General features: G+C 45.9%; 1 protein-coding gene across 1 annotated transcript in view; it reads right to left on the reverse strand.

The window, feature by feature from the left end:
- Nucleotides 1-12234, reverse strand: part of TMEM209 (transmembrane protein 209) — an 834036-nt gene that overhangs the window by 79253 nt on the left and 742549 nt on the right. Inside the window, exons 13-14 of the mRNA XM_069629610.1 lie at nucleotides 635-749; nucleotides 410-507 (exon numbers count right to left, since the gene is read on the reverse strand). Of these exons, the coding sequence (XP_069485711.1) occupies nucleotides 410-507; nucleotides 635-749 (213 nt within the window). The remainder of the gene's footprint in view (nucleotides 1-409; nucleotides 508-634; nucleotides 750-12234) is intronic.

A 12234-nucleotide genomic window follows, 5' to 3' on the forward strand; every position in this document is an offset into this window, starting at 1 on the left:
AAAAATAAATAACTACATGCATGCAATAAGCCATGTCTTTGCATCAGTGTCACTTCCAAATCCCAAGTTTTCCGAAGTGAACTAAGTTGTTGTCAATTTGGAGTACAAGACCCAAACGTAGGAAAAACATAACCACTTCTCCCACAAGGAGCACACATAGCCAAAAAAACCTCTGAAAATGTGTTTTGACCATTTTTGGGGTGCTCCATTGCCTGCTTTTATGCCTCACCCCACCTATGTATTCTGCTATTGACCAGATAAGTTTGTGCGCCCTTGGACTTTGTGGAGCATATGCATTCACATAGTCTTTGAACACAGAGTTTCAATCAGTATACAGTCTGATGAATCCTAGAGAAACAGTAAGCATGTTGCCACTCTAGAGCACTAACATTCTACAAGAGTGGTGTACCTTGGGTAAGTTGTAAGCATGCCGCTGGTAGATCAACTCGTAGTGTGGAGGATTGATGCCGCTTTGAAAGATGCAGAATACATTCTCATTTGTAATATCTGAAAATCAAGGACAACACAGACAGATCAGGGCTTCAGTTCAATGTCAACCCTCATGCCCATGCTTTAACAAAGACTTCCCTCTATGCAAGCAAAAATATAACTTTTGTGCTCAGTAGTTTTGTACCTGGTTTACCAGGCGTCTGGACGAAGTGTTGAGAAGTGAATGTTTTGCCATCAGGATATTTCGGATGAGGGGGTAGTCTGGAGTCCAGGTATGTGCAAAATATGTGCATTATGATCTTTGGGAAAAACAAGCAAACAAGAGTTTACAGGTGCATAATGCAAAGAACACAAGATTAAACCATCAATTCCAACAGATGAGAATGGTCCATGTAAAATTCAAAAGGAAAACAAACAGTTCTATACAACTGCTTGGACAAAGTACCATTTCTGAGGGTTGAAAATGGGGCAAGCGGAATTGGGGTTTGGAAGACCAACCTCTCCATAATGATACCCCTGAGGTGGTAAACTGAGGTTTCCCCCATGGCCGCTTGCCATTGCAAACCTCTGGTACCAGCCACATGCATGCCTACTGCTTAGCTTTGCATACTGGGTTCACGATTTCAGTCCCTGGGTAGGAAGCAAGTCCAGAGTAGAAAAGTCCAAGCCAACTGAGTGCCAGCTTAACACAAATATCCATTAACAGATAAACTGCCGGAGCTCTGCCCCACGCAGAGTAGAGAGAGCTGTGGAATATGGCAGGCCGGGCTGCCAGATTCCAAAAATCATAATCCCACTATGGCCTCAGACCATGGAGCTGTGGGTCGCCTAACAAGTTCCCATACAACAGTGGCTACACATGGAGTAGAGCTTCTCAAACATGTCTAGACATCAAAGCTAATAAGCCCACACAAGTGTCTCCAGCTAAAGCCTTCATATAGACTGATGCAACACACTGAATCGGTAGGTTGTCTCGATGACCATCAGTCTGGCTTCAGAGCAGTTAAAGGCATGGAAACTGCTCTACTGAACACCAGTGAAGGCTAGCTCTCAAATCTCGACTCCAACTCCCCATCAGTTCTTAGCCTTCTGGATCTTTCTTCTGCCTTCAACACGGTCAATCATGCCACTCTGACTTATCGGCTCCGTGACTCCATTGGAATCACGGGCCGGGCACTTGATTGGTTGACCCCGTTCTTCCCAAGTTCAACTGCGCCCTTTTCTCTCCCATTATCACACTCGGCCAGCAGCGCCCCTGAAGGCTCTATTCTCTCGCTGTGGCTTTTCAACATCTACCTTGCCCCTCTGGCCCATCTCTCCTCACTTCCAGTGTTATGCAGACGACATACAGCTTTCCTTCAAGCTTCCCTCTACCGCCCCCTCTTTCTCCTCTCATCCCTGACTGACTGCTATTCAGGCATGATGTGCTGGCAATGATCTCTGCTGTAATGCCAGTAAGATGGAGATCCTTCGTATTGGGACCCATTCTCCCCCCAAACCTCTGGTCACCCTCCATGGGTGCCCCCCCTCCTTCACCCTCCTGTGAGGCAAATAACCTTGGTGTTCTCTTTGACTTTCTCTCCTTCTCTCCTCACATTGCAGATCTTGCCAAGAAGGCCCACTATCAGCTGCACCTCCACAGAGGCATTCTCCCTTTCCTCACTTTCCCCCACAAACTCAATGTCTCCAGAGCGCCTGTCCTCTGTAGGCTGGACTTCTGCAACAGCCTCTTTCTCAATCTTCCTTTACCCTCACTTTTCTCCTTTCAACTAATCCAAAATAGGACTGCAAGACTTATCCTCAGCCTCAAACCCAGGTTCTGCATCTCTCCAGCCCTAAAATCTCTCCGCTGGCTCTGAGTTGCTGCTAGGATAAAATTAAATACCCCCTGCATCATCCACAAGGCTTTCTGGGGTCTGGGACTCTGCTACATCCAACTCCCCCTAAATACCTGCCTGCTTGAGACTGGTGTTCTAGCTACAACTCTGCAGCTCAGATGCTACGCTAAGCAGAGTGGGGGGTAGATCTCTAGCTCCTGCGCAGCAGCCTCCCTCTGGAGCCTCTGGAGCCTCTCACTGGTCTCCCTGCCCGCCCCTCTCAGGCTTGAGTCTGATCTCAAGTTCTGGAAGCTCCTCAAGACCCTCCATCTCTTCTTCCTTCCCTCTACTCCTCCACTGCTAACACCCCTGTCTGCCTGAGTGACTGGCTGCCTGGATCCCTCTGAGTCGTACAGGGCACCAGCCCCCGCCCTTCCCAGTCCATCCACCCTCCTCGCACTGAGCATGTGGACCCTCACCACCTGCACCCCACGCAGTTCCCTTGTACTTGCCCTCCTGGCCTCCCCTTAGCACTCGCCTAGCCCATTGCACTCTCCCCCTGCTACACCCACCCTTCTCTTGCACTCTCCTCTTTACCCTGCACTTCTCTTCCCACCCTAGCACTTCGCTTTCGCGCAGACTGGCACTTCCCTCCCACCCCCCCCACCATCCCTGCTCCCTTGCACTTCTCGTTACTGCACTTGCACAATCTGAATGTCACAACATTATTCTATTTATCCCTTGCCATCCCCCGTTTTTTAAAAAACTTCATTTGTTGTATAGGCGCCTTACAAATATCAAATAAATAAGGACAATCACACAGGGGTCACAAGCTTAAAAAGGTGTCTCACAATTTCAGAGTGTGGGAGTCTGTAGATGAGGAGTCTGTAGATGGAAGAGTCAGCAGAAGAGTGGAGGAAGGGGGCAAGAGGCATTATCACATATATCGGATATTAGACGCAACACCCAATGGCTCTCCCTCACACAAAGGATAGAGTACAAAACCTTATCACGCACTCATAAGTGCCTTGCCAACTTGGCGCCTAGCTACCTGGCCGACAACTTCTCTTGAAACACCACTGCACGTCCCACCAGATTGGCTCAAGCTCACTGCCTGAAGGTCCCCAGGTTCAAGCTTCAGAAAGCTGGAGGCAGCAGCTTCCCAGTGCTTGCCGCTAAACTGTGGAACACACTACCATTGAACTGAAGAACAGAACCTTCCTTCCACCAATTCAGAAAAAAAACTCAAACATGGCTTCTCTCAAAAGAAAACTAAGAACCCTCAGAAACACCTCACTAATTACTGCCTCTCCTCACCGTAAAGTCATTTACAACTCTTGTACCATATGTAACTGTAATTAACTCGTCTTGTAGCATTGCATTTGTAACAATATGCAACTGTAAATAATGTGTCGCCACCTGTATCATATGTAACTGTAAATGTACTGTCATTGTAACCAAGTAATGAGCCCAGATGCCCTAGGGCTCGGCGTGCTATATAAATAAATACATAAATAAATAAAAGAAGGAAAAGGAAGGTGATGAGGCGGGAAAGACCAGGAGATTTGAGGAATGCGGGAATAGAGTAAGGGAAAGGTTGCTGCCAAAGGAAAGATCCGCGAGGAAGGAGGACTTGAGCAAGCCTCTTAGGAGGGACAAAGGAGGAGAAGGTAAAGGAAATGTAACATTGAAGGACGGAGGTGTAGCCTCCACTGGCTCCTTGTTGCTCAAAGAATAGCCCTCAAAACCCTTGCACTTACACAAGTGCAGGGCTAACCATGCCCCTGAATATTTGGCCAATCGCTTTACCTCCAACACTGTCACCCGCCCTCTCAGATCAGCTCAAACCCACTCCCTGTCCTTGCCCAAATTCAAGTTGCCGAAAGCAGGCGGTCTAGCGTCCCAGTTCTCGCTGCTAAGTTATGGAACACACTCCCTAACCCACTCAGATCTGAAGCGTCCTACCACTCATTCAAGAGTTAAGCCAAAACATGGCTCTTTGCACAGGATAAAGATGCCCGTGACTAGAATAACTAATACCACTCGCCGGCCAGGTGTCCGGTTGGGTCACTTGGAACCCTTGACCTCGACCGCTGAGCTGTATCATGGTGGTAATTTCACTGCATAACTTATTGTAAATTTGTATATTTTCTGCATTAGTCACTGTAAATTGTAAAACTTCACCATTGCATTGAATGAGTATATAGTGCCGAGTTATTGTTTTTTGTAATGCTCTACTTTGACCTACTTATCTGTACTCTGTAAACCTAAGAAATGCGCCCAGATGCCTTGGGGCCAGGAGCGCTATACAAATAAACTAAATACAAAATACAAATAGAGAGGAGGGAAGAGAACATAGGAGAAGGGTCAGAAAGGTGGTTGACAGGGTGTAAGCCAAGAACAAACACTGGCCAAGCCAGAAGGGCCAAAGACTAGAAAGTGCTGTGATTTAAGTGGTGAAGACAGTGGGATCGGTGCAGTCAACGAAGCAGTACTAAAAAGGCAGTGGGCCTTGTTGACATGGGTTCATAGAACGGGGTCAAAGCCTAATAACCAAAAAGCAGCAAGTCTGAACGGCTGACAGAAGCTAGCTGTGAGCCATAGTTCAGACGTTGGAGAGTCTGACAAGCCCACCAAGGGAACTAAAGTCTTGCCCATTAATAATCCGAGTCAGGAGGGTTTTTTTAAATCCGAGCCAGGAAGGCTGACCTAGCATCCAAGCCAGGTATGGAAAAGGCTCATCATCGGAATCCCAATTGAGGCTGAATCAGAAGATTTGGTGAAAAAAAAGTGACCAGCAAAATACAAAGACAGAAACCAAGCCACAAAGTTTTTGGGGGATCTCTGGGATGCTCAAGTACTGGCGCACAAAGGAGGAAACAAGACTTGCAATTTGACAAAGAGCTTGTAGTATGCTCAGATTCAGCAGACACCCAAGGCAGGCCCTTACTTTGGAGGGTATAGAGTCAGCAGAAGGTATCCCACCTGAAAGTATCGCATTTGCCAGGGTGCTATAGTGAGGATAGTCTGAAAATCAACCTGGGAGAGACAAGGATGAAAGTCTCATCAGCGAGTCAGGTAGCCAACTGCATGACTCAGTACATCAGTCTGGAGAGCCTCCCCAGACCATGAATTGTTGACTAACACCACTAATCTCGTGCCAGTAGCCTAGATCATGACGCTTGATATTTTCTACACTTGTTTTGGTTAGTTCTGAACTCTTACAGACACTTATCTTGTCTCGTCTTAGCTACTGTTCAAATGGATTTCTAGAATCTGGCCTGGCGAACAGGGGACACAGAGGTTAGCCAAAACATAATCAAGGTAAATGTGGAGAGCAGCCAAGGCTATTTGAGTGTGTGAATTGGGTTAGGGGCCCTCAATGAGCCCACACAATATAATACCGAATAATTCAATTTAGCACAAAATTTATAAAAATACAAATATTTATTCTAGGCCCATTACACACTAAAAAAATGAAACTAGCATGTGATAAAATCACTACTACATAATACACATATATACATCAACCATAGATTCTTAAAATGCATTCAAATAAAACAGGCGGCAAGTAGGTTAATACAGTACAGATGGAATCAAGTCAAGTTAATTTCCCCAACTTCAGCGTCCAGTCCCTAAGAAGAATGGGGCTTTGTTACAGGAGCCATACCACTTCTCCCCAGAATGTAGTCTCTGTAGGTAAATTCCATTTATTTTACTTGTGTTGGTGATAGTTTAAAGATATTCAACAGGTAAGTAATGTGCTCTTATAATATAGAAAATACTACCCAGGCTGACGACCAAGTCAGTGGAATGGAAGATTGTAAGGGAGAATTCTCTCTTTAGGCTGAATTTCCTAACCTAGTGAGTCCCCCAGCAGCTTTGCTGGATTTCTGGAGTTTGTTTTTTTCTCCTGCCAAGAGTGAGACTCTTTCTCCCACTCTTGGACATGATTTATGGTGTTCCTTTGACTGTTAATGTGTTTTATGGGCTATGGGGTCCTTTACTCCATAGGGTCTCATGTGTTTTTACTATGTGTGTTACACAGCACCCTCCGTGCAGTGACACAGGGGTGTCATAGTGACACCCCACCATAGACTCCATACCCTGAGACTGACTACTGTCTCCCAGGGCATGTAAAGTCACCATTGGATTTACTAGTCCCAAATTATGAACAGAAACCAGTACAAACCATCATATTGTGGACGTACTGGTCGGGGCAATTCGATTGCCCCGGGGTCTGTTAGTCGAGGGGGCACGTCTCCGTCCCCCCTGATCGAGTATTGGCTGGTGGCAGTGGATACTACTTTTTATATTCGACCGCGAATATATCCCTATGGGATTTTCCCATTGTTCGAGGCTACCAACTTTAATTATTTAATTCTCATAGCCTCGAACATACCGCTGGTTTATTTATTTAATATTAATTCGCCGGTTGGTATTTTTTGCCAGGACCCGATTCTAAAATGGCGTTTGTGTTCTCTTCTGTGAATCCAACCCAAGTCGAGCCCTTTGTTCCACTTTTTGGCGGGCTTCTCCACAGAAGCCTCCAAAAGTGGTGCCACTCTGTCTGGGTACCACAGGGGGCGTGGGAGGGGGTTTAGGCACCCTGGACTGAGTTACCTTGGTAACTCAAGTCGCACTCTTGTGTGATTGGCCCAGGTGGTGAGCCGCCACCAGTGGAGCCCTGCGGAGCCGACTCACCACTTCCCGACGACAGAGAAGATCTCCCGGCTGGAGAGGCTTCTTCCCCTGACTGGTGGGCACAGTTTACCTTCTTTTCCTCGCATGCCAGGACGTCTTGTCGTTGAATTGCCCGTGCCAAGTACCCCGGCAACCGGATAGTCACTTACCACTGGACCACGAATAAAAGGACCGCTCCTTTTACCTGAGAACTCCGTGGCTGGTTTCTTCCCTGGCAGTGCAACGGACTCCTGTCTTCCTCCCCGACGAGATCCTCTCTTCCCCTGGACGAAGCACCGACTTGCATCCGCTGCCAGGAACAACTGCCCCCGCTGGAGTATTCTCACCACTTTAAGGTACTGTGTCCGCCAGGCCTACCTTTCTAAAGATTGCTACAAGGTAATAATAATCCCTTAAACTTCTGGACTGGGCTGGCCGCCTTGACCATCTAACTGGTCCCTTTCTTTGGTCCAACTCTTTCTGAACCCTTTCAAGACTTTTGTGCACTTCAACCGTGTGACCTTGGACACATTTCGTTCTGATCCTCTTAAAGTGGATCCGGCCTTCTGAACTCTAACTTCACGGTTTTACTTTGCCTTCCTCTTTTGTTGTGTTCTTGTGAAAGTATTGGGCTCTGTTTCAAATTATACTCTGCTTTTCTCTCCCTTTTTAAAAACGAATTATTAGAGTGCCATTTGCGTTAAGCGCTCACCGCTGTCTGAAAATAAGTGGGGCTTTACTTAAGACTTGTCTAATATTCTTTTAAGCAGTTCAAAAACACGGTCACTAAAAGATATACACTCACGTATATCTTTTAGTGACCGTGTTTTTGAACTGCTTAACATTAGTGCCTGTGTGTTTTATTAGATGTGGTTTTAAATAAATAATTATATCTCTTCTACACCAAGCTCTGGTCAGTGTTTACTTGTTCTACTGTGTCCTTTTGACCTATTGTGAATACTCTGTATACTGCCTAACTCTTCTTGAGGGAAGTCTGACTGCTCAGCCACAGCTACCAAGTGAATCTGTGTGGTACAGACTGCTACCAAGTGGGTTTACTGCCAAACACCTGTAGTCTTAAATCTTTTGCAGTGGTCCCAGAGGGAACTGCACAGGTTTCTGCCTAACAAAGATTAAAATACAAAGGGACTGGTTCCGAATGTTATCCTATGGAGGTCAGGGGCGGACAAATGTTTTGCGTTTACTTGCATCCCCCACCCCCTGTCTCCAATTTTCCCAGATTACTTGATGGGTCGGATCGGGGGGCAGGGGAGGGCGTGACTGGAGTTTGGATATCCAACCATTTGAACTGGTGAGAGGTGTTCAGGATCTGTGGGTGCAAGGATTCTTCCAGTCAGGCCGAGATGCAAGATGCAACCACTGCTGATGAAGAAATTCAAGATGGACTGATGCAGGCCTCTTCAGGACACGTCAAAGGACGGGAGAAGGTGAGTTCCAGCAATAGCCACCGCACACAGATGGCAGGCGTCTTTCCAGTCATGGTTGAAGAAGTTTCTCTAGGACAGGATCCCTTGAGGCTGGCATGCTGAAATTTGAGGGAAGGCGAGTTGTACCACAAGCTGGCAACAACCAAAGTTACGGATGCAACAACGGAACAGCGACTCTTCTGGCGATGTAGCCCATGAGAGAGCTAGTCAGTCCACTGCCAGTGTTCAGTGGTTGGTCCAGGGACACTGCCAAGGCTGAAGACGGCTGGATCCTCGTGAAGGCGTAGAGACTAGCAGGTCCCACTAGTCCAAGGGCTGAAGCACTGCTTAGGGTTTTTCGGAGATCAGGTATTCCAACAGGGCTTCACCGGCCAGACACAGGAAGGGATTCCAGGCCTCTTCAAGAGTCTTCTTTGGCTCTTCATTCGGTTATTAGTCTATGAAGTATTCTTGGCTCCAATGCTGATCTGAAGAATTTCCGCAGAGCCCTCTTATCCAAAATCTAGTCTGGAAGCAAGTCTGAGCCCACCAATGGTAAATGATCTGTGCCACTCATACAGCCAGTAGTTGTCCAATTGTCAACAGCTATTGATTTCAGTATGTCCCACACCTAGACTCTATGAAACCATGGGTGTGGAATGGCACCGATAGTCCAACCCCCTTCCTGCCCCCGCACCCACACATACATACACACAAAGGTAGCACTAGCCTGTGAAAGCAGCAGCTTTCCCTGGAAAGTGCATGACCTTATATGTGATTTCCTGCCCTGGCAAGGCAGGAACAAGGCCAAACTGTAATATGGCCAAAGAACAAGTGGAAATCTCGTGGCACAGCCATTTTAGGGCACTAGCCAAATTGAATAGCCATATGCGGTAAAACATAAATGTACACACTAGAAATAACGCAAAACTTATACAATTATTATCTGCTACGACCAACTTGTCTTTAATCACATTTAAAAGTAACAAAAAATCTCAAGTGTAAAAAGCTAGGGTGATACAAAAGCATCCCCATTGTACCGCATTGTAAGATGCTGTGTACAATATAAAAAAGTCACAAAAGGTGATAGGTAAAAAGGGATACATAGTTTTCCAGTGCCGATAGTCTGAAGGACTGATCAGTTGCCCCATAACAAATTAGGTTGAAGGCTTCACTTCTTTTCAAAAAGTCAGAACAGGTTCAAAGTCAAAAGATTGGGAAAGTTGCCAAGATACATCTTTCCTAACAGTTACTCTTACTCCAACCCTCCCTGGTACCTAAATCAAATAAGAGTATTTTTGTTAAACTGTTAAATGAGCAATTCTTTTCTGATTCCCCCAGAACAATATTGCAAACAAGACCATTCTAAAAATCTAACCATACAGTAGTTCTCCACTGCATGGATTTTCCTCAGCTATGCGACGAGAGCGAGATCCATAAGAATGTACCCACCTATACAAGCACTCCTTTATCGATTCAAGAAACTGAGAAAAATAACCTCACTCTATCAAGATCCTCTGGTAGATCAGCAAGTAAGAAATTAAACCTGCTGCAGAGTACATAGCATTGTCAGATGCCATTTGTAATGTTTTTCTGAAGGCTGGGATGACCATCTTTCTTAATAATGGACAGTTGCAGATCACCTTAAATGGCTGTCTTGTATTTTATAAATAATTAAAACCAACTTCAAGATACTACTATATTTACATGCCTCGATAATGATCAAACTAAGAATTTGATTGAAAGATTAAGTTAAGCCTATGTATGGTTGATTGGAAAATGATTAACGTGAACACCCAAAGCATGACCAAGGACATTGGTTTTCAATAAAATTAGCCAAAAAGTATTAGGAAGACCCTATCACTCGAGGGTCAAGAAGAGTCCTCCAACCAATGGGGTTCTACACAGATCAATGTTTACAACTGACATAAGCAGTATACGTTTCAAAACCTTTATAAATTCTTTGAGTTTGGAGGAAAAGAAAAAATATTTTGCCCTATAGCTATGATGGGAGTAGTCTCTACCATCAAATACCAAAGAAAACATAGCCCTAGTCAGTCTATGTCAAATCAAAATGGCCTATACAAAAAAAACGAATGCCTGCCCCATCTCTTATACAAAAAATGCATAAAGGGGAATGAATGTGCATGCAATGGAAAGTCAGTGTTCTAACAAAGGATGGCTGAGTCAACTGTCCTCCCCACGCTGGACTGCTTAGCGTAAGGCGGCTCATGAAGACAGGAAGACAAACTCTGGGTCAGGTTATAACAAAAAAAGGCTGTTCGAAACATGGGTCGAGGCCCGCTTGGCCTTCCATGTCAAAGTCACTAGAATTCCCCAAAATGTTTTTTCACAATTCAACAAAATTAGTGTATGTCTCCCTCTGTCGGGCTCGGAACTCATCAAAAGTACCTGATTCAATGTAGATCTCCCCCAGCTGGGCTCAGACCTCGCAATCACAGCACTTGGAGGGGTTTCCTTCCCAAAGCTCTATTCACATTCGTTAGGGGTTCCTTTACCCCAACTTATTTCATGTTCCTGGTCTTCCTGAGCCGGACTCGGACCATTCACTGATGTTGAAGACTTTTGAAAGTGCAAGGCTTTTCCATAAACCTCCACAGGACCACTTCGGCTTTCACTTCAACTCTTCCTTGTGGTATTTGCCCCAGTGTCTCGGGTAGTTTCACAACACAATCAGAAAAGTTCAAAGCTCTTTCTCATATATCCAATCACCTTTTTACTTCCCCTTTCATCCTCACTATCGCGTATTTGAAAGATCATTCACTTTGTTGCTTTATAACAAACATCAAACATTTCACAGACTTTGAAGTGGGCTTTTGTCTTTTGCCAGACCACTCCGCTACTCTGGATCACTGGCTTCAAAGTTACAGTTGACTTTAAAGTTAACTACAGGTTTGCTTTCCTTTGCGTCTAGCACACGCGCAACTTTCAATTCGGAGATACACTGTTGCGGCTTCAATCTTTCCTCGACACAAACCAGCCTTTCAAGTCTCTCTCTAACTCGCAGGTTGTGTGCATTCTTTTCTGTTCTCTTTTGCTTGGATTCACAAGTCAAGGTTAATATCACAGGCTTGGCCTCGCCTCCCCAACTCTGCCGTTTAATCCGGGAGGGTCACTGGCATCCTTGAAACACAATGCAGGCTTCTTGTCTGGGTTTTGGCTTTCTCTGCATATCTCAGTTTCCCAGATGCAACAACCTCCTGCAGGGATGTTCAGGGTTCCCCCACCCCTCACTGTGGTCCCTCGATCGGTCGTCCTGCTCCTATGTGTTCGCCTTTGCCCGCAAGATCTGCTCCTTCTCGTGGTCCATCTTGCTCATTGTTTGTCTCCATGTTCTGCCTTTTATCCGTGTGGGGGGAGCTAATTGGCATCAGATGTATGTGATTAAGGTCAAGTGCCTGACTTTGCCTTATCTTATTAACGGGACATGTCCAACGGGAAATGCAAGGGTTAGCCTTTTGACTCTCAGTTCTCCTCTTCCTTGGTCCAGTGTGTGTAGAAAAGGGAGAGGGGTGGTTGGAATGTCAGAGAATCCTATAAAATAGGATGGGCTATGGGTACGGGAAAGGGGGCGGGGGATAGCGCATCTCACCATCAGTTGTCTCACCCCCACTCCCTCACCCAGGTGATCCTCCCACACTGGTCCACCCCCAGGGTCTGGATCCAAAAGGCGATGACCATGCCCTGGCCACCTGAAAGATCCCCGGGGACTAGCAAGCGAGACACCTTTTGGCTTCTCACAGTAGGCTTAAGTATCTCATGCGTGAGCTATTTAGTGTTTTTGATCAAAATGGGGTTGAGCAGAGGTGCGAGAGATAAGGGGAGTTTGGCGTGAG

This window comes from Ambystoma mexicanum, chromosome 12 (genome assembly GCF_040938575.1).
Source record: "Ambystoma mexicanum isolate Mex_15411 chromosome 12, UKY_AmexF1_1, whole genome shotgun sequence".
Taxonomy (NCBI): domain Eukaryota; kingdom Metazoa; phylum Chordata; class Amphibia; order Caudata; family Ambystomatidae; genus Ambystoma; species Ambystoma mexicanum.